Raw genomic sequence first — 26,677 nt, 5'->3', positions numbered from 1 at the left:
TTCCCTTTAGTCTTTGCGGTTCTCCATTTTAAGTCAGGAAGTGGCCAACCCAGGTGGCTACAGTCACGAGCGTCAAGACGTCAGACGACTCAGACCATGCCCACTTAAAGGGGAAATGCCCGAAAATCACAAACAAGACTCTTAAAGGCACAAAACCAACAAATATAACCTCAAAAGGCACAACATTGTCTGAACTTCTACCAGCAGTTGATCATAACTTTCGCAGCACCCTGGAACAAGCAGTTTGCACCACCCAAAGTGAAGAGCACAATGCCAAATCCAAAACCAAAGAAGATGATTTGTTCATTGAACATAAAGGGCACAATAACACATCCGAAACAAAAAAAGACGATTTGTTTATTGAAAAATACTACTCAGACATGGCTCAGTTATTCGGATATGATGATCATAAAAGCATCAGCGCCTCGGTTGAAAATCTCAACATGATTCGACTCATGATAGATGAATCCAATACCATGATGCAATGGCAGATCGTCGATACATTGGATGACAGCAACCTGTCACATACCCAAGAAAAAAACAACGCCACACAGCGAGTACTGAACGACTCCGTTGCGAGAGCACAGATCGACTCCACAGAGAGAACACTGCACGACTCCACACAGAGAGCGATGAAAGACTCCACACAGAGAGCGATGCAAGCTTCCACAGAGCTTGTTGATAGACTCCAAAATGGAAGCAACTAAAGACTGCAGAGCGAAATCCATGCATGAACAAGATCATGAAGGTCTATCAACCTGAGCAACCAGAAGCAGACTATGAAAGTCTACCAAGCTCACATAATCAACAAGAAGACAATGTAAGTCCACCTACTGTATGTGAGACAAGTGACGAAGAAATCACAATTCCCATACAAGATGTGCAAGATCACAGTGAGACTGACAGATCTCAGCTCGTCTGTACAAAAGAACTTGACAATCAAAGCACAACCACTCATGAGCCTAGTGAAACTGCATCAATTGAAACCTCATCTACTCTAAACTACCCACAAGAAAATGAAATCTTGAAGATTTTGACTCCAGGAGAAGAGCACCAAGAAACCAAAGATGATTCAAATGAACCAGAAATGACTCCAGAAGAGGAGCACCAAGGAAGCAAAGAAGAGGAATCAAATCCACCACAAATGACTGATGTCAGCAAGATCAATGCACCATCAGATCATTCTCACAATCCTCAAGAAGAAACACTCAATGAAACATCAGATACCACAAAGGACACTGACACCAATAAATTTGAGAATGACTCAAATTATCCACACGGAACAGTCATTGAGCGCAACAAGAACAACAAACACCACAAGAAGCACAACAGAAACAAGAACAACAACAGCAACAACAAAAACAACAAGAAGCACAACAGCAACAAAAACTACAAGCACAACAAAAACTACAAGGACAACAACAAAAACAACAACAAGAAGCATAACCAAGACAACAACAAGCACGACAAAAACAACAAGAACAACAACGAAACCAACAAAAACAGAAACAACAAGCACGACAAAAACAACAAGTATGACAACGAAAACAACAAAGACAGAAAAGACAGAAACAACAACAATGGAACAACGACCTGTACAACATGGTACAACTCTGCACATGAAGGACAATGCAACAGCACACTCCAAAACAATGACAAGACTACAAATACACCATGGCATGACAACAAATCTCACAAATTCACATTTGCTCCGGAACAAACAAGCACACCAGCGTTCAAGGCAGATGACACACTAAATCGATGCCACAAGTGCAGAAAAAAGTCCACATCAGTCAACATCAGTGGTTCGACCATTCAAACACCTTGTGATGATTTGTTGCTAAGTTAAAAACAAGAACACTGACGACATTCACAAAGAAATTACAATATCAATATCACCATGTCAACAACAGAAACAAAAACTCAACCGAACAAATTCATAAAGTTTGGACTCATAATTTTTTTAAATTAAGATTGGACTCATAAATATTAATTGGCTTTGTATAATCATCAATATCAACACAACTTGTACATATTATCATTTATCTACCTGTTTTGTACAATTTTCTTTGACAAAGTACAGAAAATATGTAAAAAGAAAAAAGTGGGGATGTAATGACATGCATCACTGTATATACACAAGGGGTTAATGTAAATACAGTACAACTAAGTAACCACTAGAGGGAGCACCAGAGATGTGTGTGTATATATATATATATATATATAGACAAACAGGAAGTCAACACACTCTTCACAGGAACGGCAGCTGGTGAGCAGGACACAGACAGACAGCTCAGGTGTAACATAGTATGAGCGCTGGAGAGAGAACGAACTCATACAAATAAAGCATCTACTTCAACTGTAAGACTACGAGCTTCATTCAAACACAAGGAATAATACATGTCAAAGTGCTGATGGCGTTGGCTCTTCCATGCTGGCGCCGAATTGTTTCAAAGTGAATGTACTGATTTGCTGTGCAGCCAACTTACTCATGACAAATCTTAATCACGTTTTCCAATTTCAGGTCTTCCACCTGTAACAATCTTTCACGGAGCTTATCATTTGATATGCCAAATACTATTTGGTTGCATATCATTGATGACTTTAGATCACTGAAATTGCAGGACTGGGCCTTCAGCCTCAAGTCAATTACAAAACTGTCGAAATATTCACCTGGTTTCTGGGTACGTGTACGAAAAATAGATCTTTTAAATGTTTCATTCTTTTCGGAGAGCAATGCCGATTAATCACCTCATTGTATCTCTTGCTTTTCTCTTCGCTGTCAAAAGCAAAGATATTGTAGATTTCAATTGCTTGTCAAGTTGCCACCATGAGCAGCATCGCAATGCGCCTTTCGTCAGGCTGTGCCTGCAGGCCAAGGGCTGAAACATGGAGCTTAAACTGCTGTTTGAAAACCCGCCAGCTTTTGTCTACATTACCCGAGACTTGAAGCTGGTGCGATGCCTTTAAACCTTCCATCTCGAACTTCAACGTTGTTTGTTGCATTGAGTCGCCAATGGCCGTAGTTCACCAGGTCGGTGGAAGAATCTTCTCTTTTTCGTTCTTTGGCCGATTTCACTTTGTCTTTTCTGCTGTTACCTTCAAATTGTCAACACTCCTGGAACCATGTTGTGTTTTGTGACCTTGTCTTTGCAATGATTCATACAGAACGGATGGTGACTTAACTAGAATGATGATTTATTGATTTACACATGGTAAGGGGAATAGATCACTGAAATTGCAGGACTGGGCCTTCAGCCTCAAGGCAATTACAAAACTGTTGAAATATTCACCTGGTTTCTGGTTCCTATTGGCAGGGGAATGGGAACCGGATTTGTAGTCCAGCAACTAAGGTAGCCGATATTCAGGACGCCAAAGCATGTAATGAGGCAGTGGGGAAGGGAACACTGACAAAGGAGAGTACTTGCAGGCACGGAGATGGGTTGAAGTGTGTATACTTCAACGCAAGAAGCATCAGGAATAAGGTGGGTGAACTTAAGGCATGGATCGGTACTTGGGACTACGATGTGGTGGCCATCACGGAAACTTGGATAGAAGAGGGGCAGAAATGTTGGACGTCCCTGGTTATAAATGTTTCAATAAGATTAGGGAGGATGGTAAAAGAGGTGGGGGGTGGCATTGTTAATTAGAGATAGTATAACAGCTGCAGAAAGGCAGTTCGAGGAGTATCACCCTAATGAGGTAGTATGGGTTGAAGTCAGAAATAGGAAAGGAGCAGTCACCTTGTTAGGAGTTTTCTATAGACCCCCCAATAGTAGCAGAGATGTGGAGGAACAGATTGGGAAACAGATTTCGGAAAGGTGCAGTAGTCACAGGGTAGTAGTCATGGGTGACTTTAACTTCCCAAATATTGAGTGGAAACTCTTTAGATCAAATAGTTTGGATGGGGTGGTGTTTGTGCAGTGTGTGCAGGAAGCTTTTCTAACACAGTATGTAGATTGTCCGACCAGAGGAGGGGCAATATTGGATTTAGTACTTGGTAATGAACCAGGGCAAGTGATAGATTTGTTAGTGGGGGAGCATTTTGGAGATAGTGACCACAATTCTGTGACGTTCACTTTAGTAATGGAGAGGGATAGGTGCGTGCAACAGGGCAAGGTTTACAATTGGGGGAAGGGTAAATACGATGTTGTCAGACAATAATTGAAGTGCATAAGTTGGGAACATAGGCTGTCAGGGAAGGACATAAGTGAAATGTGGAACTTGTTCAAGGAACAGGGACTACGTGTCCTTGATATGTATGTCCCTGTCAGGCAGGGAAGAGATGGTTGAGTGAGGGAACCATGGTTGACAAGAGAGGTTGAATGTCTTGTTAAGAGGAAAAAGGAGACTTATGTAAGGCTGAGGAAACAAGGGTCAGACAGGGCATTGGAGGGAAACAAGATAGCCAGGAGGGAACTGAAGAAAGGGATTAGGAGAGCTAAGAGAGGGCATGAACAATCTTTGGCGGGTAGGATCAAGGAAAACCCCAAGGCCTTTTACACATATGTGAGAAATATGAGAATGACTAGAGCGAGGGTAGGTCCGATCAAGGACAGTAGCGGGAGATTGTGTATTGAGTCTGAAGAGATAGGAGAGGTCTTTTCTTCTGTATTTACAAATGAGAGGGGCGATATTGTTGGAGAGGACAGTGTGAAACAGACTGGTAAGCTCGAGGAAATACTTGTTAGGAAGGAAGTTGTGTTGGGCATTTTGAAAAACTTGAGGATAGACAAGTCCCCCGGGCCTGACGGGATATATCCAAGGATTCTATGGGAAGCAAGAGATGAAATTGCAGAGCCGTTGGCGATGATCTTTTCGTCCTCACTGTCAACAGGGGTGGTACCGGGGGATTGGAGAGTGGCGAATGTCGTGCCCCTGTTCAAAAAAGGGACTAGGGATAACCCTGGGAATTACAGGCCAGTTAGTCTTACTTCGGTGCTAGGCAAAGTAATGGAAAGGGTACTGAAGGATAGGATTTCTGAGCATCTGGAAAGATACTGCTTGATTAGGGATAGTCAGCAAGGATTTGTGAGGGGTAGGTCTTGCCTTACAAATCTTGTTGAATTTTTTGAGGAGGTGACCAAGCATGTGGATGAAGGTAAAGCAGTGGATGTAGTGTACATGGATTTTAGTAAGGCATTTGATAAGGTTCCGCATGGTAGGCTTCTGCAGAAAGTAAGGAGGCATGGGATAGTGGGAAATTTGGCCAGTTGGATAACAAACTGGCTAACCGATAGAAGTCAGAGAGTGGTGGTGGATGGCAAATATTCAGCCTGGATCCCAGTTACCAGTGGCGTACCGCAGGGATCAGTTCTGGGTCCTCTGCTGTTTGTGATTTTCATTAATGACTTGGATGAGGGAGTTGAAGGGTGGGTCAGTAAATTTGCAGACGATACGAAGATTGGTGGAGTTGTGGATAGTAAGGAGGGCTGTTGTCGGCTGCAAAGAGACATAGATAGGATGCAGAGCTGGGCTGAGAAGTGGCAGATGGAGTTTAACCCTGAAAAGTGTGAGGTTGTCCATTTTGGAAGGACAAATATGAATGCGGAATACAGGGTTAACGGTAGAGTTCTTGGCAATGTGGAGGGGCAGAGAGATCTTGGGGTCTATGTTCATACATCTTTGAAAGTTGCCACTCAAGTGGATAGAGCTGTGAAGAAGGCCTATGGTGTGCTCGCGTTCATTAACAGAGGGATTGAATTTAAGAGCCGTGAGGTGATGATGCAGCTGCACAAAACTTTGGTAAGGCCACATTTGGAGTACTGTGTACAGTTCTGGTCACCTCATTTTAGGAAGGATGTGGAAGCTTTGGAAAAGGTGCAAAGAAGATTTACCAGGATGTTACCTGGAATGGAGAGTAGGTCTTACGAGGAAAGGTTGAGGGTGCTAGGCCTTTTCTCATTAGAACGGAGAAGGATGAGGGGCGACTTGATAGAGGTTTATAAGATGATCAGGGGAATAGATAGAGTAGACAGTCAGAGACTTTTTCCCCGGGTGGAACAAACCATTACAAGGGGACATAAATTTAAGGTGAAAGGTGGAAGATATAGGAGGGATATCAGAGGTAGGTTCTTTACCCAGAGAGTAGTGGGGGCATGGAATGCACTGCCTGTGGAAGTAGTTGAGTCGGAAACATTAGGGACCTTCAAGCAGCTATTGGATAGGTACATGGATTACGGTAAAATGATATAGTGTAGATTTATTTGTTCTTAAGGGCAGCACGGTAGCATTGTGGATAGCACAATTGCTTCACAGCTCCAGGGTCCCAGGTTCGATTCCGGCTTGGGTCACTGTCTGTGCGGAGTCTGCACGTCCTCCCCGTGTCTGCGTGGGTTTCCTCCGGGTGCTCCGGTTTCCTCCCACAGTCCAAAGATGTGCAGGGTAGGTGGATTGGCCATGATAAATTGTCCTTAGTGTCCAAAATTGCCCTTGGTGTTGGGTGGAGGTGTTGAGTTTGGGTGGGGTGCTCTTTCCAAGAGCCGGTGCAGACTCAGGGGGCTGAATGGCCTCCTTCTGCACTGTAAATTCAATGATAATCTATGATTAATCTAGGACAAAGGTTCGGCAATACATCGTGGGCCGAAGGGCCTGTTCTGTGCTGTATTTTCTATGTTCTATGTTCTATGTAAGGTAACAATCAGAATGTAATACAGACTAGGTTACTGTTTGAATTACATAGACGCTCCTGGAACTACCCCTATGTGCGACTGTCCTGGTGTACATCTTACACTCTGCTGAGAGCTGGATGTCGCATGACCGATGTCTGACGCCACCTGCAAATTGTACGTCACTCTGCTAAGTGTATACAATTTACAGGCAAATCACCACAGGGAAGTGTGTGAGTAACTGGGGGCACACCATGAAATGTTTCCCTCCTGCCAAATGCCTGCCAACTCAGAAGAATTTAAATGGTTTTAAATAAGCAATCTGAATGCCTAATCGTCAATGAACCCATTCGGTGGCTAGCAGACCTTGTACTCTGGTGATTTGAACACGTCATGCAAGCTGATGCTCCCAGTGCAGTTCTGAGGGAGCGCTGCACTGGCGGAGGTGTTGGATATCGGTTGAGATGTCCAGCCGAGGTCTTGTCTGCTCTCTCGAGTGGATGGAGAGGCTACCACAGTGATCCTGAAGAAGGACAAGACTATCTTTCATAACGCCCTGAATTACTCTGTACCAGCATCAAATCGAGGATCGGGTAGTTATCAGAGTTTTGTTTATGGGATTTTGCTGTGACTTAATTGGTTGCCTCCTTTGTGACAGTACAGCAGTGACTACATTTCAAAGTATTACACTGGGTGTAAAACTTATTTGAGACACCCTAAGATTATGAAAGGCACGATAGAAATGTAAGCCATGGAAAATGCTCATTATGAACCTCTTGTCTTTGTGATTCACCCTGACAGCTGCAGAACCGCTGGAGTTACAATTCCCCTGCGGCACTCGGGAACCGGCTCGACGCTGTCCAAATGGCACAGTGTGTCAATACTGGATCGGACCCAACGCTGGCATCACCCAGTTCGACAACATTCTGTTCGCACTCCTCACGGTCTTCCAGTGCATCACCATGGAGGGATGGACCACAATCCTATACAATGTAAGTTTGTAACAAACTGAGGGGAGAGTAAATGGAGGAGTTCAAAATCAGGAAAGGTTTTGAAAGAGCAAAATAAGGAGAAAGTCTTTCCAATGGCGGGCGGGGCGGGCGAGGGTGAGTAACCAGGGGGACACACAGATTGAAGGTAGTAGAATGAAGTTGTTCTGATCTGCAGTGTGCTAGCTGAAGCAGGTTCAGTTGTACCTTTCAAATGGGATTGGACAAGCACAAAGGGGAAAGGAAATATAGGACAGGAACGTAGAACTAGCTCTCGGTGCCAGTGCAGGCACAATTGTCCAATTGGCCTCTTTCTGTGCTCTATCATTCAATGGTTCCATATCCTGTTATCATGACCACTGACTGAGAGTCAGCAGCTAACTTTCCCCACCAACTCCAACTCATTAGCCCCAGGTGTCAACCTGCTATCTCAGAATATTGGCACCTCATTTTCTCAACTCGTTTGTCAGGTCGACACAAAACAAATGTCAGACTTTAAATTTGCTCAATCTGACAGGTACAAATCCCTTTCCAGTTCCCTGCACTGTATAGAGGTTCCTTAACGGCACTAGCTTGCCAGTACTGATGGATTGTCGCATTGTCAAAGGGCCAGTACTGAGGGAGTGCCACACTCTCGGAGGGCCAGTACTGAGGGATTGCTGCACTGTCGGAGGGTCAGTGCTGAGGGAGTGCTGTCCTGTTGCAGGGTTAGTACTGAGGGAGTGTTGCACGGTTGGAGGGTCAGTACTGAGAGTGTGTTGCGTTGTCAGAGGGTCAACGCTGAGGGAGTGTTGCCCTGTTGGAGGGTCAGTATTGAGAGTGTGTTGCACTGTCAGCTTTTCAATTATCTGTTAACGTGCTGCCACAACATAATTTCAAAGAATAGCAGGAGAATTCTGCCCATTGTCCTGGCCAATAATTTTCCCTGAACCAACATCACTCAAACAGATCATCTGATCAGTATTGCATTGTGGGTGCTTACTGTGTGTACAGGTTAATATTACATAGTGGCGACAGACTTGTGTGCTGTATTGGTTTTGATGCTCTTTGGGAAGATGTGTGGTGGTGGAAGGTGCTATTTAAATGCACCTTTATTCATTTTTCTGGATGAATATAAGACAGAGTAAACGATGGAGCAATAAACTGACAAAGTTTGTCAGTATCTGGATGATTGACATGATCAGTTGAACACCTCTGCAGAACATTCAAGGTGGTAGCTGCAGTGTGTTGATATAATGAAGTTGTTCAACAGGGCACTTTTCATTTTCCAAGTTGTGCCCATTGATTAAGGGTTGTTTTTGTAATGATGTCCCCACTCGCATACTCACCCCTCGCAGTCCCCCCCCCCCCATCTTTGCGGTCGCCCAACTTAAAATGTCCATTTAGAAAATCTTGCCTGATCATACAAACTGAAGCTGTGATCCTGCAGCAATGCTGTTAATTTATCTAATTGCTAACTCTTGCTTCTTAATTCTGGCCAAATGTGTTATTCACATTATATTTACACATCTACATCTCACCCGGGCAGCTGATTACTGCCACCCATCAGGTTTTGAGTGTCTATGAAGTCTGCCAGCCTATCGACTGAGCATTTAACACCAGCGACTGCTCATTGATACAACATTTGATCCCTAACTTTGGAATTTGATCCATCTCACCTTATGTTTCTTTTTCTCCTTTCAGCTAGTTTGACCTCTGCAACGCGAGTTGTAAAATCTACATGTACACAAGAACCAAACATCTTCATTTTGACTGCATCACTATTTGTGTTTGCAATCAGAATTTTCAGCATTTCATTCTTTTCTGTTTGGCTAACTCCACTTTTCACATCCTATGGAGTATCACTGAACTCTCCCAAACAATTGTCTCTCTCCTAATGTGTGAGGAGAATATCTTAAAGTGATGACTGCTGCTCTCTTGACTAGTTCCAAACAGATTGAATTATCATCTAAAACTGCACAAAGAACTGAGGGATTGTTTTTTCAACTCTGGGTGCCCTGAGCAGCCTGCGGCCAATGAAGCAGCATAAGAGGTGCTGCCTCCAGGTTCCCTTGGGAAACTGCAGCAAATGGACCGAGCGCTTTGAGAGGCTGTTCAGGTAACCATGGTAATTTGCAGCCAATAAGCCAACAGAACTGAGAGCTTTACTTTGGTATCCTCTGTTTTGTGAAATTGGTAATATCTCTCTCGATAGTCATTCGCCCTGTGGAACATTATTCTGGGAGAGACTCCCCATGGCCATTCATTAGATTCCGAGTGACCGATATCTTGGGCGAGATTCTCCGACCCCCCGCCGGGTCGGAGAATCGCCGGGGGCTGGCATGAATCCCGCCCCTGCCGGTTGCCGAAGTCTCCGGCACCGGATATTCGGCGGGGGCGGGAATCGCGCCACGCCGGTTGGCGGGCCCCCCCGCTCGATTCTCCGGCCCGGATGGGCCGAAGTCCCGCCGCTAAAATGCCTGTCCCGCCGGTGTAAATTAAACCACCTACCTTACCGGCGGGACAAGGCGGCGTGGGCGGGCTCCGGGGTCCTGGGGGGGGGGTGCGGGGCGATCTGGCCCCGGGGGGTGCCCCCACGGTGGCCTGGCCCGCGATCGGGGCCCACCGATCCGCGGGCGGGCCTGTGCTGTGGGGGCACTCTTTCCCTTCCACCTCCGCCACGGTCTCCACCATGGCGGAGGCAGAAGAGACTCCCTCCACTGCGCATGCGTGGGAAGCTGTCAGCGGCCGCTGACGCTCCCGCGCATGCGCCGCCCGGAGATGTCATTTCCGCGCCAGCTGGCGGGGCACCAAAGGCCTTTTCCGCCAGCTGGCGGGGCGGAAATTCGTCCAGGAATCACTGGAGGCAGGAAGGGTCCCAGAGGACTGGAAAGTGGCTAATGTACCACCACTGTTTAAGTAGAGAGGGAGGCAGAAGACGGGAAATTATAGGCTGGTTAGCCTGACTTTGGTCATTGGTAAGATTTTAGAGTCTGCAATTGAAGATGAGATCGCCAAGTACTTGGAAGTGCATGGTAAAATAGGACGAAGTCAGCACGGCTTTGTCAAAGGGAGGTCATGTTTGACAAATATGTTAGAGTTCTTTGAGGAGGTAACAAGTAAGTTAGGCAAATGAGAACCAGTGGACGTGATTTATTTAGATTTCCAGAAGGCCTTTGACAAGGTGCCGCATGGGAGACTTAAATAAGTTAACAGCCCATGGTGTTAAGGGTAAGATCCTGGCATGGATAGAGGATTGGCTGACTGGCAGAAGGTAGAGAGTGGGTATAAAGGGGTCTTTTTCAGGATGGCAGCTGGTGACTCATGGTGTGCCTCAGGGGTCTGTGCTGGGACCACAACTTTTCACAACATACATTGATGATCTGGACGAAGGAACTGAAGGCACTGTTGCTAGGTTTGCAGATGATACAAAGATCTGTAGAGGGACAGGTAGTATTGAGGAAGCAAGGGGGCTGCAGAAGGATTTGGACAAGCTAGGAGAGTGGGCTATGAAGTTACAAATGAAATACAATGTGGAAAAGTGTGAGGATATGCACTTTGGAAGGAAGAATTTAGGCAGAGACTATTTTCTAAATGGGGAAATGGTTAGGAAATCAGAAGCGCAAAGGGACTTGGGAGTCCTTGTTCACGATTCTCTTAAGGTTAACGTGCGGGTTCAGTCGGCAGTTAGGAAGGCAAATGCAATGTTAGCATTCATGTCAAGAGGGCTAGAATACCAAGACCAGTGATGTTCTTCTGAGGCTGCATAAGGCTCTGGTCAGACCCCATTTGGAGAATTGTGAGCAGTTTTGGGCCCCGTATCTAAGGAAGGATGTGCTGGCCTTGGAAAGGGCCCAGAGGAGATTCACAAGAATGATCCCTGGAATGAAGAACTTGTCATATGAGGAATGTTTGAGGACTCTGGTCTGTACACGTTGGAGGTTAGAAGGATGAGGAGGAACCTTATTGAAACTTTTAGGATACTGCGTGGCCTGGAGAGAGTGGACGTGGAGAGGATGTTTCTACTTGTAGGAAAAACTAGAACCAGAGGACACCATCTCAGACTAAAGAGACGATCCTTTAAAACAGAGATGAGGAGGAATTTCTTCAGCCAGAGGGTGATGAATCTGCAGAACTCTTTGCTGCAGAAGGCTGTGGAGGCCAAATCACTGAGTGTCTTTAAGACAGAGATCGACAGGTTCTTGATTAATAAGGGGATCAGGGATTATGGGAAGAAGGCAGGAGAATGGGGATGAGAAAATATCAGCCATCATTGAATGGCGGAGCAGACTCGATGGGCCGAGTGGCCTAATTCTGCACCGAGGTCTTATGGTCTTTGTTCTTCATTCCCCATTGGAAGATATAGGGCACGATCTAACGGACAAGTTTCTAAGTGTCATTTGTGGCGGGTTTTGCTGGGAGTTTCCTGCCGGTTCTGTCAGCGAATTCCCCACCGCTATCTAACCACAATTAGTCACTTTTTTGGACCCTGCAGAGTTTCTCACCGATTTAGCCCACACTTAGAATTATTTTCATAATTGCGAACTGAACTCACTGGCCAGACTGGCTCCTCAGAGATCGGGCACCATTTTGAAAAGGTGTCCGGATCTCTTAGTCAGCTTGAGGGTCTCCCACACCCTCACACACAGGTAATGCCACCCCCGCACACATGGGCATTACCCCCCCCCCCCCCCCCCCCCAAGTGAGGACACCCCACTATAGAGTCCCTGTGGGCTCACTCTTCCAGGACCCCAACCTCCAAGACGTCCCTGCTTACCTGCCCTAACCTCCACCCCCCCACCTTCATTCCCCCCACCCTCCTATCCTGGGCATGGTTTCCCTCAGGCCCTCACCCTTGGCAGTGCCACCCTGACATCTGAACTCCCTGGCACTGGCACCCTGGGAGTGCTCCTGCTGGCTTTGCAGTGCCACAAACAGACAGTGCCATGGTGCCCGCTTTCCGGGGGGAGGGCCATGGGGCTACCCTGCACTATCCCTGGCCACCCAGGGCCCCCCGATGGCCTGTAAGACCTCCTGGGTGCCGTTCTGCCTGGTGCACGTTTGGGTGGCTGGTACTGAACGGCTCCCGGCTGAAGCAGCAGGGTTCGTCCATGCAAATTGTCTCTCAGTATGTTAAGCATACTATTGCTCCTTCACTTGACTGGCCAATTTGGTAAGACATTAACAAGTCAATCTAAAGAGATATGGGAGGGATCAAACGATAAGCAACAATGAAAACTGCCAATTATAACTGGCAGTAAGAAAACAAACAAGAAAGGAAACTACGGCAAAATGAAATCAATTTAGATACTTCTGCTGAAGTTTTCTTGATGCCATTTGGGTTTGGCAACAAGAGAATAGAAGCATACAGGAGTAGGCCATTCAGCCCTTTGAGCCTGCTCGGCCATTCAATATGATCATGGTTGGGTAGCGCTGTTACGCAGTGGTTAGCACTGGTGCCGAGAACTGTACAATGAAACACTGAGAATTACACAGAGAGAACCACATGGTGAGGGACAGAGAACTGTACAATGAAATACTGAGAATTACACGGTGTGAGACCGAGAACTACCCATAAGGTCATAAGAAATAGGAGTAGTAGCGGGCCATTCAGCCCCTCATGCCTGCTCCACCATTCAGTTAGATCATAGCTGAGCAGATTGTGGCCTTAACTGCACTTTACAGCCTGCCCCCTATAACTCTTGACTCCCATGTCGATCAAAAATCTATCTAACTCAGCCTTGAATATATTCAATGCCCCAGCCTGCACTGCTCTCTGAGAAACGAATCCCAAAGACTACTGATTTTCTGAGAGAAGAAATTCCTCTTAAATGGGAGACTCCTTGACTCCTTCATTGAATGACCTCGTCCTGCTCCTATTTCTTAATACATTATGGGACTTCTCGGTCTCTCACTGTGTATCATAGAATTTACAGTGCAGAAGGAGGCCATTCGGCCCATCGAGTCTGCACCGGCTCTTGGAAAGAGCACCCTACCCAAGGTCAACACCTCCACCCTATCCCCATAACCCAGTAACGCCACCCAACACTAAGGGCAATTTTGGACACTAAGGGCAATTTATCATGGCCAATCCACCTAACCTGCACATCTTTGGACTGTGGGAGGAAACCGGAGCATCCGGAGGAAACCCACACACACGGGGAGGATGTGCAGACTCCGCACAGACAGTGACCCAAGCCGGAATCGAACCTGGGACCCTGGGGCTGTGAAGCAATTGTGCTATCCACAATGCTACCGTGCTGCCCTAAGTGTAATTCTCAGTGTCTCATTGTATGGTGTTCATTCTCTCAAAAGTCCCCCACAAGGAAAAATATCATCTCAAAATCTACTATGAAGCCCCACAGAATTTTATATGTGTCAGTAAGATCACCTCTCATTCTTTTAAACTCTTTCAGACGGTCGGAGCAGACTCAATGGGCTGAATGGTCTCCTTCTGCACTGTAGGGATTCAATGATTCTATGATTTCGCTTTCACAAAACCATGTTAAATCTACGTGACTGCATTATGATTTGCTAAATATCTGCTACTATCTCCTTAATAATGGATGCTAGCATTTTCCCAATGACAAATGTCAGGCTAACTGGTCGACAATTTCCTGCTTGCTATCTCTCTCCATTCTTGAACAGAGGTGCAATATTTGCAGTTTTCCAATCCATTAGGACCTTTCCAGAATCCAAGGAACTTTAGAAGATCAAAGCCAATACATTCACTATCTCTGCTGCCACTTCTTTTAAGACCCTAGGCTCCAGGTCTTCAGATCCATGGGACTTGTCAGCATTTAGTCCTATTGGTCTTCCCATTACTTTTCTCTAAAGATTGTGATTATTTTACATTCCTCCCTCCCTTTCATCTCTTGATTTTCTATCATTTTTTGGCTGTTTTACGTTTCTCCTGCTGTGAAGATGGATATATAATACTTGTTCAAGGTCTTAACAATTTACTTGTTTCCCATTAATAACTTCCCAGTCACATACTCTGGGGGACCAACTGCTACTTGGGTTACTCTTTTCCTTCTTACATATTTGTAACAGATTTCGCTTCCAATGTTCAACATTCTACATTTCGCAATAACACAGAACACCCCCAACACAATCAACCCCCTACACAAGAAAAGCCCCTCCCTCCCCCCCCCGAAACAGCCGACGGTAACCAGCTCTCCAAATGCAGAATGAACAAGCCTCGACTCTTGTGGAACCCATCACTCGCTCCCTGAGGGAAAATATCACCTTTTCCAAGGATAAGAACTCCATTATGTCCCCCAGCCACGCCGAGGCACAGGGTGGAGAAGCTGAACTCACCCCAACAGAACGCGCCTGCGAGCAATCAACAAGGTGAAGGCTGAAACATCTGCCCCAGCACCCACCTGCAATTCCGGCAGGTCCGACACCTCCGCATGGGGGGGTTTAAACTAATACAGCAGGGGCATGGGAACCTGGTTTGTAGTTTTAGGGTAAGGGAGAATGAGAGTATAGAGGTCAGGAGCACAGATTTGACGTCGCAGGAGGGGGCCAGTGTTCAGGTAGGTGGTTTGAAGTGTGTCTATTTCAATGCTAGGAGTATACGAAATAAGGTAGGGGAACTGGCAGCATGGGTTGGTACCTGGGACCTGGGATGTTGTGGCCATTTCGGAGACATGGATAGAGCAGGGACAGGAATGGATGTTGCAGGTTCCAGGGTTTAAGTGTTTTAGTAAGCTCAGAGAAGGAGGCAAAAGAGGGGGAGGTGTGGCGCTGCTAGTCAAGAGCAGTATTACGGTGGCGGAGAGAATGCTAGATGGGGACTCATCTTCCGAGGTAGTATGGGCTGAGGTTAGAAACAGGAAAGGAGAGGTCAACCTGTTGGGAGTTTTCTATAGGCCTCCAAATAGTTCGAGGGATGTAGAGGAAAGGATGGCGAGGATGATCCTGGATAAGAGCGAAAGTAACAGGGTAGTTATTATGGGAGACTTTAACTTTCCAAATATTGACTGGAAAAGATATAGTTCGAGTACATTAGATGGGTCGTTTTTTGTACAGTGTGTGCAGGAGGGTTTCCTGACATAATATGTTGACAGGCCAACAAGAGGCGAGGCCACTTTGGATTTGGTTTTGGGTAATGAACCAGGCCAGGTGTTGGATTTAGAGGTAGGAGAGCACTTTGGGGACAGTGACCACAATTCGGTGACGTTTACGTTAATGATGGAAAGGGATAAGTATACACCGCAGGGCAAGAGTTATAGCTGGGGGAAGGGCCATTATGATGCCTTTAGACGTGACTTGGGGGGGGATAAGGTGGAGAAGTAGGCTGCAAGTGTTGGGCACACTGGATAAGTGGAGCTTGTTCAAGGATCAGCTACTGCGTGTTCTTGATAAGTATGTACCGGTCAGGCAGGGAGGAAGGCGTCGAGCGAGGGAACCGTGGTTTACCAAAGAAGTGGAATCTCTTGTTAAGAGGAAGAAGGAGGCCTATGTGAAGATGAGGTGTGAAGTTTCAGTTGGGGCGATGGATAGTTACAAGGTAGCGAGGAAGGATCTAAAGAGAGAGCTAAGACGAGCAAGGAGGGGACATGAGAAGTATTTGGCAGGTAGGATCAAGGAAAACCCAAAAGCTTTCTATAGGTATGTCAGGAATAAGCGAATGACTAGGGAAAGAGTAGGACCAGTCAAGGACAGGGATGGGAAGTTGTGCGTGGAGTCTGAAGAGATAGGAGAGATACTAAATGAATATTTTTCGTCAGTATTCACTCAGGAAAAAGATAATGTTGTGGAGGAGAATGCTGAGACCCAGGCTATTAGAATAGATGGCATTGAGGTACGTAGGGAAGAGGTGTTGGCAATTCTGGACAGGCTGAAAATAGATAAGTCCCCGGGTCCTGATGGGATTTATCCTAGGATTCTCTGGGAAGCCAGGGAAGAGATTGCTGGACCTTTGGCTTTGATTTTTATGTCATCATTGGCTACAGGAATAGTGCCAGAGGACTGGAGGATAGCAAATGTGGTCCCTTTGTTCAAAAAGGGGAGCAGAGACAACCCCGGCAACTATAGACCGGTGAGCCTCACGTCTGTAGTGGGTAAAGTCTTGGAGGGGATTATAAGAGCCAAGATTTACAATCATCTAGATAGGAATAATATGATCAGGGATAGTCAGCATGGCTTTGTGAAGGGTAGGTCATGCCTCACAAACCTTATCGAGTTCTTTGAGAAGGTGACTGAACAGGTAGACGAGGGTAGAGCAGTTGATGTGGTGTATATGGATTTCAGTAAAGCGTTTGATAAGGTTCCCCACGGTAGGCTATTGCAGAAAATACGGAGGCTGGGGATTGAGGGAGATTTAGAGATGTGGATCAGAAATTGGCTAGCTGAAAGAAGACAGAGGGTGGTGGTTGATGGGAAATGTTCAGAATGGAGTTCAGTTACAAGTGGCGTACCACAAGGATCTGTTCTGGGGCCGTTGCTGTTTGTCATTTTTATCAATGACCTAGAGGAGGGCTCAGAAGGGTGGGTGAGTAAATTTGCAGACGATACTAAAGTCGGTGGTGTTGTCGACAGTGTGGAAGGATGTAGCAGGTTACAGAGGGATATAGATAAGCTGCAGAGCTGGGCTGAGAGGTGGCAAATGGAGTTTAATGTAGAGAAGTGTGAGGTGATTCACTTTGGAAGGAATAACAGGAATGCGGAATATTTGGCTAATGGTAAAGTTCTTGGAAGTGTGGATGAGCAGAGGGATCTAGGTGTCCATGTACATAGATCCCTGAAAGTTGCCACCCAGGTTGATAGGGTTGTGAAGAAGGCCTATGGAGTGTTGGCCTTTATTGGTAGAGGGATTGAGTTCCGGAGTCAGGAGGTCATGTTGCAGCTGTACAAAACTCTGGTACGGCCGCATTTGGAGTATTGCGTACAGTTCTGGTCACCGCATTATAGGAAGGACGTGGAGGCTTTGGAGAGGTTGCAGAGGAGATTTACCAGGATGTTGCCTGGTACGGAGGGAAAATCTAATGAGGAAAGGCTGATGGACTTGAGGTTGTTTTCGTTGGAGAGAAGAAGGTTAAGAGGAGACTTAATAGAGGCATACAAAATGATCAGGGGGTTAGATCATAGATTATCATAGAATTTACAGCGCAGAAGGAGGCCATTCGGCCCATCGAGTCTGCACCGGCTCTTGGAAAGAGCACCCTACCCAAGGTCAACACCTCCACCCTATCCCCAGAACCCAGTAACCCCACCCAACACTAAGGGCAATTTTGGACACTAAGGGCAATTTATCATGGCCAATCCACCTAACCTGCACATCTTTGGACTGTGGGAGGAAACCGGAGCACCCGGAGGAAACCCACGCACACACGGGGAGAATGCGCAGACTTCGCACAGACAGTGACCCAAGCCGGAATCGAACCTGGGACCCTGGAGCTGTGAAGCAATTGTGCTATCCACAATGCTACCGTGCTGATAGGGTGGACAGTGAGAGCCTTCTCCCGCGGATGGAAATGGCTGGCACGAGGGGACATAGCTTTAAACTGAGGGGTAATAGATATAGGACAGAGGTCAGAGGCAGGTTCTTTACGCAAAGAGTAGAGAGGCCGTGGAATGCCCTACCTGCAACAGTAGTGAACTCGCCAACATTGAGGGCATTTAAAAGTTTATTGGATAAACATATGGATGATAATGGCATAGTGTAGGTTAGATGGCTTTTGTTTCGGTGCAACAGCGTGGGCCGAAGGGCCTGTACTGCGCTGTATCGTTCTATGTTCTATGTTCTATATGGCCCCCAGGGGACCAGGCTCCTTTGCCCTGTACAGTTAAATCCCACATACTCCACAATCACCTTCTCCATTCTGTAATGGTGGCGGCGATGTGCTGAGCCGACACTCTCCTCCCAAACGATCGCAACAGAGGCAATTTATCGAGAATTGGCTTAAACCCCCCCCCACCGCCAGCCCGCCAGGGGGAAGAATGGAGAAGCATGCTGAATAGGGAGCTAAACGCCATGAAGGACGGAACTCTACATGATGATGAAGGAGGTGCTATCGGAGGCGACAAACAAAATGCAGCGAACCATAAAAGGCCTGGGAAGGAAGGTGGAGGCGCAGGAGAAAACAATCCTGGGGTTTGAGAAGGCCGCCTCGGACCAGAGCGACAGGATTGTACGCCCTCCTAGGGGAGCCTAAGAGGGAAAGTGGAGGACCAGGAAAACAGGTCCAGACAGCAGAACGTCAGAATAGTGGGCCTGTCAGAGGGGATAGAGGGCAAAGATCCAATGGGCTACATCGACAAATGCTGGGCAAGCTAGTGGGGAGGGAGGGCTTTCCAAACCCCCCAGAAATGGAGAGGACGAACAGGTCGCTTCGACCCAGGCCCAAAACCGGGGAGCAGCCCAGAGCGATTATCGCAAAGCTGCACCAGTTCCAGGACCGGGAAAAAATCCTAAGGTGGGCCTGTCAGACCAGATCGTGCACGTGGGAAGGGAAGAATATAAGGGTGTACCAAAATATTGGGGCGGACCTGGCAAAAAGGAGGGCCAAGGTCAACAGAACAAAAGCAGCACTGTGGGGTGAGATTTAGGATGTCATTCCCAGCAAGACTCTGGGTGACATTCAAGGGAAAGGAATTGTATTTGAACCCCCCCCTGCGGAGGCTGACAAGTTTGTTAAATCGAACAAATTGGGGGAGGAACAGCCGCAACAACAATGCGCTGCAGGGGCGGAAAAAAGAACCGTAACAAAGAGCAGAGGACAGACCGCAAACAGAGACAATAATATCACAAACTGTATGCATATGTTTTCTGTTTTACGCGGGCCTCATTTTCAGGCTCGTCTCATCTCTCAATGTGATGAGCGGGAGCAGACTGTTATGGGCGAGGCGTTTTCAGAACCTCAATGTATCATGGAGTTCAACCAACCTCTCCATTTAATGTATTTGTTGCTTTTCCTAGCACACGGCTTTTTCCCTCGGTGTGGGATTACAATTATGGACACGTGGGTTTTTAAACACAAAACACTGTTTATTCCATGAACTAAACTGAACATCTTCAATAAACATTGGATCTCTTAACACCCCTTACTTCAAAGATAACTCAGAAAATATTGTAACAGTAAATAACTCCTTAAAATGTTCCTTCAAACTTCCAAGAGACTTAACACCTTTAAACAGTATCACATCAGGTTAAAGGATATATATATTTTCTGTAGAATGGCAGAGATATATTAGCTTGGTTTATTTCAGCTCCAGCACCTTGCTTTCTTCTTGAAGCTCTCTGGACACACACAGACACACCCAAGCTGCTGTCTCAAACTGGCTTTCTACTTTTAAACTGCTCTCAGCAAAACCAGCCAGGCACTTTTTAGTTGCTCTCAGCAAAACCAGCCAGGCACTTTTTAGCTGCTCTCAGCAAAACCAGCCAGGCACTTTGTAAACTGCAGAAGCCCAACTGCAAAATAGATGAACTGAGCTGAGCTCCACCCACTTGATGACATCACTGTTTTCTGAAAAGGTACATTGCTTAAACACCAGTTCTTAAAGGCACTCTCGCATGACAACTCCCCGCAAGAAAAAATAATAAACCATCAATTTCAAGATGGTTTCATTTTTCACTTTTGCACCATCCACTAAGACATGCACACAGTAAATATACATTTTCATTTAAAGAAAATAACACACGCAAACAGGTATAATAATATAGTCCATTTTTTTTTGTTCTTCTTCCTCCAACCAAAATCCTTCTCGATTGACAGTCTCTTTGAACAAAGTCTCTACACGATCCATCCATTCCTCTACTCCTCGGCATTTCTCTTCAGAATCAGATACTTTAGCTCAATCTGACCACAGAGTCCCTTGCAATTCTCCAATACAGGAACATTTGTGATCACAGCTTTCAGGCAGTCAAATGCCTGTTGAAAGTCTGCTGTCCATTGAAATGTTTTACGTTTCTTCAGCAATTCCATCAGTGGAGTAATCACACCATAAAACTTTTGCACAACTGTTCGGTCCAATCCACTCATGCTAAGAAATCGCCTTAATTCCCTTCGTCTTGAGGATAGCGGAAACTCCGCAAGGAAAGTGATTCGGGTGTCTCCAAATTCACTTTCGGCTAGGTTCATCACCAAACCCGCCTCCTGAAGTCGATCGAAGAACTCCATACGATGTTTTAAATGTTCTTTCCACGTCTGGAAGGTGTAAATAAAAGCGGATTGTCCCACTTTCTCAATGCAATCCTTCAAACGTGGGCTAGGATAAGAGTCTGCTCTTATAACTGCATTCCCCTTTCGATAGGCCACACACAACCGTTGGGTACCGTCTGGTTTAATACTATCACTATGGGTGAGCTCCATTGGCTGCAACCCACTTCAACCCACTCCCATTCTTCAGCATACTCTCAATCTCTCTGTTAACCTGTGCCAATTTTAAAGGATTAAGTCTATATGGATGTTGTTTGATAGGAACAGCATTTCCCACATCTACATCATGGATAGCCATTTTAGTACTTCCCAATTTATCTCTACAAACTTGCCCATGTGATATCAATAACTCTTTCAGGTCAGTTTATTTTTCCTCTGGAAGGTAACTTAACAATTCATCCCAATTTTTAAGAACATCCTCATTTCCCAATTTAATTTGAGGTATGTCAAATTCACAGTCATCTGGATTGGGTTCATCACTTTGAGTTAGAATCATTAAAACCTCCTTTTTCTCTCCTTCCCTTTCAAAGTACCTTTTAAGCATATTCACATGACACACTCGGTGAGTCTTCCTTCTATCTGGTGTTTTTACCACATAATTCACCTCACTTAATTTCCTTTCAATCTGATACGGTCCACAAAACCTCGCTTTTAAAGGTTCCCCTACCACTGGTAACAACACTAAAACTTTATCCCCACTGGCAAAACTACGAACTTTGGATTTCTTGTCCGCTACCCGTTTCATCACATTTTGTGCAACTTTCAAATGTTGTCTAGCCAATTCACCTGCTCCATTTAATTGTTGCCTAAAATTTGACATGTAATCCAATAGTGTAATTTCCGATTTCTCACCCACCAATTTTTCCTTAATTAATTTATGTGGTCCACTTACCTCATGACTAAAAATCAGTTCAAAAGGACTAAATTTGATAGACTCATTAGGCGCATCCCTAATTGCAAACAATCCGAATGGAATTCCTTTATCCCAATCCTCTGGATAATCTTGACAATACGCCCTCAAAATTGTCTTTAATATCTGATGCCACCTTGCCCTCAACTTTGTCTTTAATGTCTGATGCCACCTTTCTACCACTCCTTGCGATTCTGGATGGTACGTAGTTGATATAAATTGTTTTATTCCTAAGCTATCCATAACTTTTTTGAATAACTTTGAAGTAAAATTTGTTCCTTGATCCGATTGAATTTCTGTGGGTAGTCCATATCTAGTAAAGAATTTAAGTAACTCCTCCACAATCCATTTAGCTGTAATATTACGTTGAATGGCCTCTGGAAACCTAGTAGACACATCCATTACAGTCAAAAGATATTGATTCCCACTTTTTGTTTTAGGAAGCGGTCCTACACAATCGATTAGGACCCTTGTAAAAGGTTCCTCAAATGCTGGAATGGGTATTAAGAGCGCTGGTTTTATCATTGCTTGAGGTTTCCCTTGATATGTGTGACATGATTGACAAAATTTAACTACATCTTTATGTAGTCCAGGTGTCGTGGAAATCATAATAAAGACAAATTCCTCGAGGTTCGATTTAAGGAAATTTATTTACACAAATATACTTGTGGAGAGAGAGCGTTTCAGCTGCAAAGCCAAGGCACTGCACTCTGAGTTGTGCAGTCAAAAACCATTATATTTATAGGTTGAAATAAATAACTTTGAAGAGATAAAGCTTGGGAACATACGCAAGAGGAAATATAAATGTTTTGTCCTTGGTTTAAAAACAATTTGAGTACGCATTTTGTTGTCCTTCGGAAGAACAACTTATTATCATAATAAGGCCAGTACCACATACTGAGCAGTATTTGGTTTACATTACTTGACCTCCTTATTTTCGCTCAAAAGCAGTGTTAAAATATAGTTAATATTCCCAGGATGCTTCTAAATTGGTAACTCATTAACTTCCCTTCCACACCAGGCCAATAAAAATGTTTCTGGATTTTAGCTTGAGTTTTCCTTATTCCCAAATGACCTCCCACTGGTACCTCATGTGCAACTCGCAACACCTTCTTTCTATACCCTACCGGCAAGATGACTTGATGAACGTCTGCCCACTTTTCATCCGCCTGCATATGTACAGGTCTCCATTTTCTCATCAAGACATAATTTTTACGGTAATAACACTCTGGTATACTCTCAGATTCCTCTTCCGTATATGCTTTCTGATATATCCGTTTTATTTCTACATCTTTCTGTTGTAACTCCGCCAATTTTCCTGAACTAAAAATATCCGCCTCATCCTCCACCTGTTTTTGTTCTTTTACCACCAACTGATGAAAAATCCTTTCTGATAATTGCACTTTAACTTCATCTTCACGCTTTGATTTCTCCTCTTGTCTTAACCTGTGACTTTGCGACCCTGTTGCTACACAATCCGGAAAAATACCAGGATATTCGACCTTCAACACTTCAGTTGACTGATTTTCCACTGGCTTATCAACCACAGTAGGCATCACTCCCACCTGCGATCCAGCTATATCATTACTCAAGGTAAATGTATTCCTGGACAAGATAGTTTATCTATTACTCCTACTACCACTTCACCACTCTTCACTGGACTTTCCAACCTTACCTTATATAATGGAAAACCACTCCTCTCACCCTAAATTCCACATATCACCACCTTTTCTGACAACATTCTTCCCAAACTACATAATTCCTCATCTCTTACCATTAAAGATTGACTAGCCCCTTAAAGATTGACTAGCCCCTGTATCTCTTAAAATTGTGACTTCTTTACCTGCTCCTCCTGATACACATGAGTAAACTTTACCCACACAAGTAAATTCTTTAAAGACATTTGGCACCTTCTTAACAATTACTTCTTGAACAGGCTGTACAATCGTTTGCACCTCCTTCGCTTCCCTTGGGCTTTCCTTTACTACTCTAACAAACCCCACTGTCTTATCCTGTTTTACCACATCAGCCTTCCCAGTGCTTTTCTTCAACCACCAACACTGTGACTTTACATGGCCTAGTTTATTACAGTGAAAACATTTGAAACTTTTCATCTCTTTTCCACCCTCCTTGATTTAATTTTTAATCTGAGGTACACTCTCTTCATTGTCTCCCATCAGATCACCTTTACATTTACCACTTGAGTATTTCTCATGTCCCCAGTTTCTATCCCTCACCGGCTGAAACTGATGTCGGAAACCAATCTTTGATTTATGAACAAATTCATAATCATCTGCCATTTCTGTGGCTAATCTCGCAGTTTTAATCCTCTGTTCTTCCACGAGTTCTCACTAGACCAGGAATTGAATTTTTAAACTCCTTCAAAAGTATAATTTCTCTGAGAACTTCATACGTTTGGTCTATTTTCAAAACCCTTCTCCACCTATCAAAATGACTCTGTTTGAGCCTTTCAAACTACATGTATGTGTGACCAAATTCTTTCCTTCAATTTCTAAACCTTTGTCTGTAAGCTTCAGGCACTGGCTCATATGCACTTGAGATGGATTTCTTTACGTCCTCATACGTTCCAGATACCTCCTCCGGTAGTGATGTAAACACTTCATTAGCTCTACCTACCAGCTTTGTTTGAATCAGTAACACCCACATGTCTTGTGGCCATTTCATTTGTTTAGCCACCTTCTCAAATGAAAAGAAAAAAGCTTCCTGTTTGACCACATCAGTCTTCCCAGTGCTTTTCTCATGTCCCCAGTTTCTATCCCTCACTGGCTGAAACTGATGTCAGAAACCAATCTTTGATTTATGAACTAATTCATAATCACCTGCCATTTCCGCTGCTAATCTCACAGCTTTAACCCTCTGTTCTTCCACATGAGTTCTCACTACATCAGGAATTGAATTTTTAAACTCCTCCAAAAGTATAATTTCTCTCAGAGCTTCATACGTTTGGTCTATTTTCTAAGCCCTTATCCACTTATCAAAATTACTCTGTTTGATCCTTTCAAACTACATGTATGTTTGACCAAATTCTTTCCTTAAATTTCTAAACCTTTGTCTGTAAGCTTCAGGCACTAGCTCATATGCACTTAAGATGGATTTCTTCACCTCCTCATACGTTCCAGATACCTCCTCTGGTAGTGATCCAAACACTTCACTAGCTCTACCTATCAGCTTTATTTGTATCAGTAACACGCACATGTCTTGTGGCCATTTCATTTGTTTAGCTACCTTCTCAAATGAAATGAAAAAAGCTTCCTGTTTGACCACATCAGCCTTCCCAGTGCTTTTCTCATGTCCCCAGTTTCTATCCCTCACTGGCTGAAACTGATGTCAGAAACCAATCTTTGATTTATGAACTAATTCATAATCATCTGCCATTTCCGCTGCTAATCTCGCAGTTTTAGCCCTCTGTTCTTCCACATGAGTTCTCACTACATCAGGAATTGAATTTTTAAACTCCTCCAAAAGTATAATTTCTTTCAGAGCTTCATACGTTTGGTCTATTTTCAAAGCCCTTGTCCACCTAACGAAAATTACTCTGTTTGATCCTTTCAAACTGCATGTATGTTTGACCAAATTCTTTCCTTAAATTTCTGAATCTTTGTGTGTAAGCTTCATGCACTAGCTCATATGCACTTCAGATGGGTTTCTTCACCTCCTCGTACGTTCCAGATACCTCCTCCGGTAGTGATGCAAATACTTCACTCGCTCTACCTACCAGCTTTTTTTGAATCAGTAACTCCCACATGTCCTGTGGCCATTTCATTTGTTTAGCTACCTTCTCAAATGAAATGAAAAAGGCTTCCACTTCCTTCTCGTCAAACCTTGGCAATGCTTGGACATATTTAAATAGATTCCCACCAAGCCTTCGACTATGGCGCTCTTTCTCACTATCCTCATCACTATCATCCAACTGTACGTTTCCCTTTACGTCTGCCAATTTTAACTGATTGTCATGTTTCATGGCCATTTCCTGAAGTTCAAACTCCCTCACTTTATCTTTTTCCCTGATCTGTATCACCCTTTCTTTTTTTTGTTCTGCTAGGGCTATTCTTTCTTTTCTCCTTTCTTCTCACTCCTTTCTTTTTCCTCTCTCTCTCTTTCTCTTTCTTTTTCTTCTCTCTCTCTATATCTTTCCTCCCTCACACTCTAATATGCTAGCCGCTTTAATTCTTTCTCATGTTCCATTTGTCTAATTTGCAACTGAGTTTTTGCCATTTCCAATGAGTCAAACTCTATCTCAGGCAACTTTAAATGCTTAACTACTGCCATAATTACCTCATCTTTTCGCATTTTGTCAGGTAATGTTAACTGTAATGTTCTTGCCAAATCTAACAGTCTGCTTTTCGTTTCTGTCCGTAAAGTACTCCGTGTGACATTCTCCACCCCCAAAAGCTCCTGAGCCTCTGAAAGAGCCATTGTTCACAACAGTCTCCCCACTTAAACTATAATACCACACCGGAAAAGCAACAATCCTTCACTGTCTTTAAGTTCACAAAAGCCAATCCAATAGATAGACTTTTATCCCGGACGAGCCCCCAATTGTTGTGGGCGAGGCGTTTTCAGAACCCCAAAATGTATCATGGAGTTCAATCAACCTCTTCCTTTAATGTATTTGTTGCTTTTCCTAGCACAGGGCTTTTCCCTAGGTGTGGGATTACAATTATGGACACATGAGTTTTTAAACACAAAACACTGTTTATTCCATGAACTCAACTTAACATCTTAATTAAACATTGGATCTCTTAACACCCCTTACTTCAAAGATAACTCAGAAAATATTGCAACAGTAAATAACTCCTTAAAATGTTCCTTCAAACTTCCAAGAGACTTAACACCTTTAAACAGTATCACATCAGGTTAAAGGATATATATATATTCTGTAGAATGGCAGATATATTAGCTTGGTTGATTTCAGGTCCAGCACCTTGCTTTCTTCTTGCAGCTCTCTGGACACACACAGACACACCCAAGCTGCTGTCTCAAACTGGCTTTCTACTT

At 44.6% G+C, this 26,677-nt stretch overlaps 1 protein-coding gene across 1 annotated transcript in view; it reads left to right on the top strand.

Moving 5' to 3' along the window:
* Positions 1–26,677, top strand: part of LOC140426708 (probable voltage-dependent R-type calcium channel subunit alpha-1E) — a 1,526,345-nt gene that overhangs the window by 901,403 nt on the left and 598,265 nt on the right. The window contains exon 8 of the mRNA XM_072511794.1: positions 7,410–7,600. Within this exon, the coding sequence (XP_072367895.1) occupies positions 7,410–7,600 (191 nt within the window). The remainder of the gene's footprint in view (positions 1–7,409; positions 7,601–26,677) is intronic.

The sequence above is a fragment of the Scyliorhinus torazame genome, chromosome 7 (assembly GCF_047496885.1).
Source record: "Scyliorhinus torazame isolate Kashiwa2021f chromosome 7, sScyTor2.1, whole genome shotgun sequence".
NCBI classification, from domain to species: domain Eukaryota; kingdom Metazoa; phylum Chordata; class Chondrichthyes; order Carcharhiniformes; family Scyliorhinidae; genus Scyliorhinus; species Scyliorhinus torazame.
This window is presented reverse-complemented; position numbering and strand designations above follow the sequence as displayed.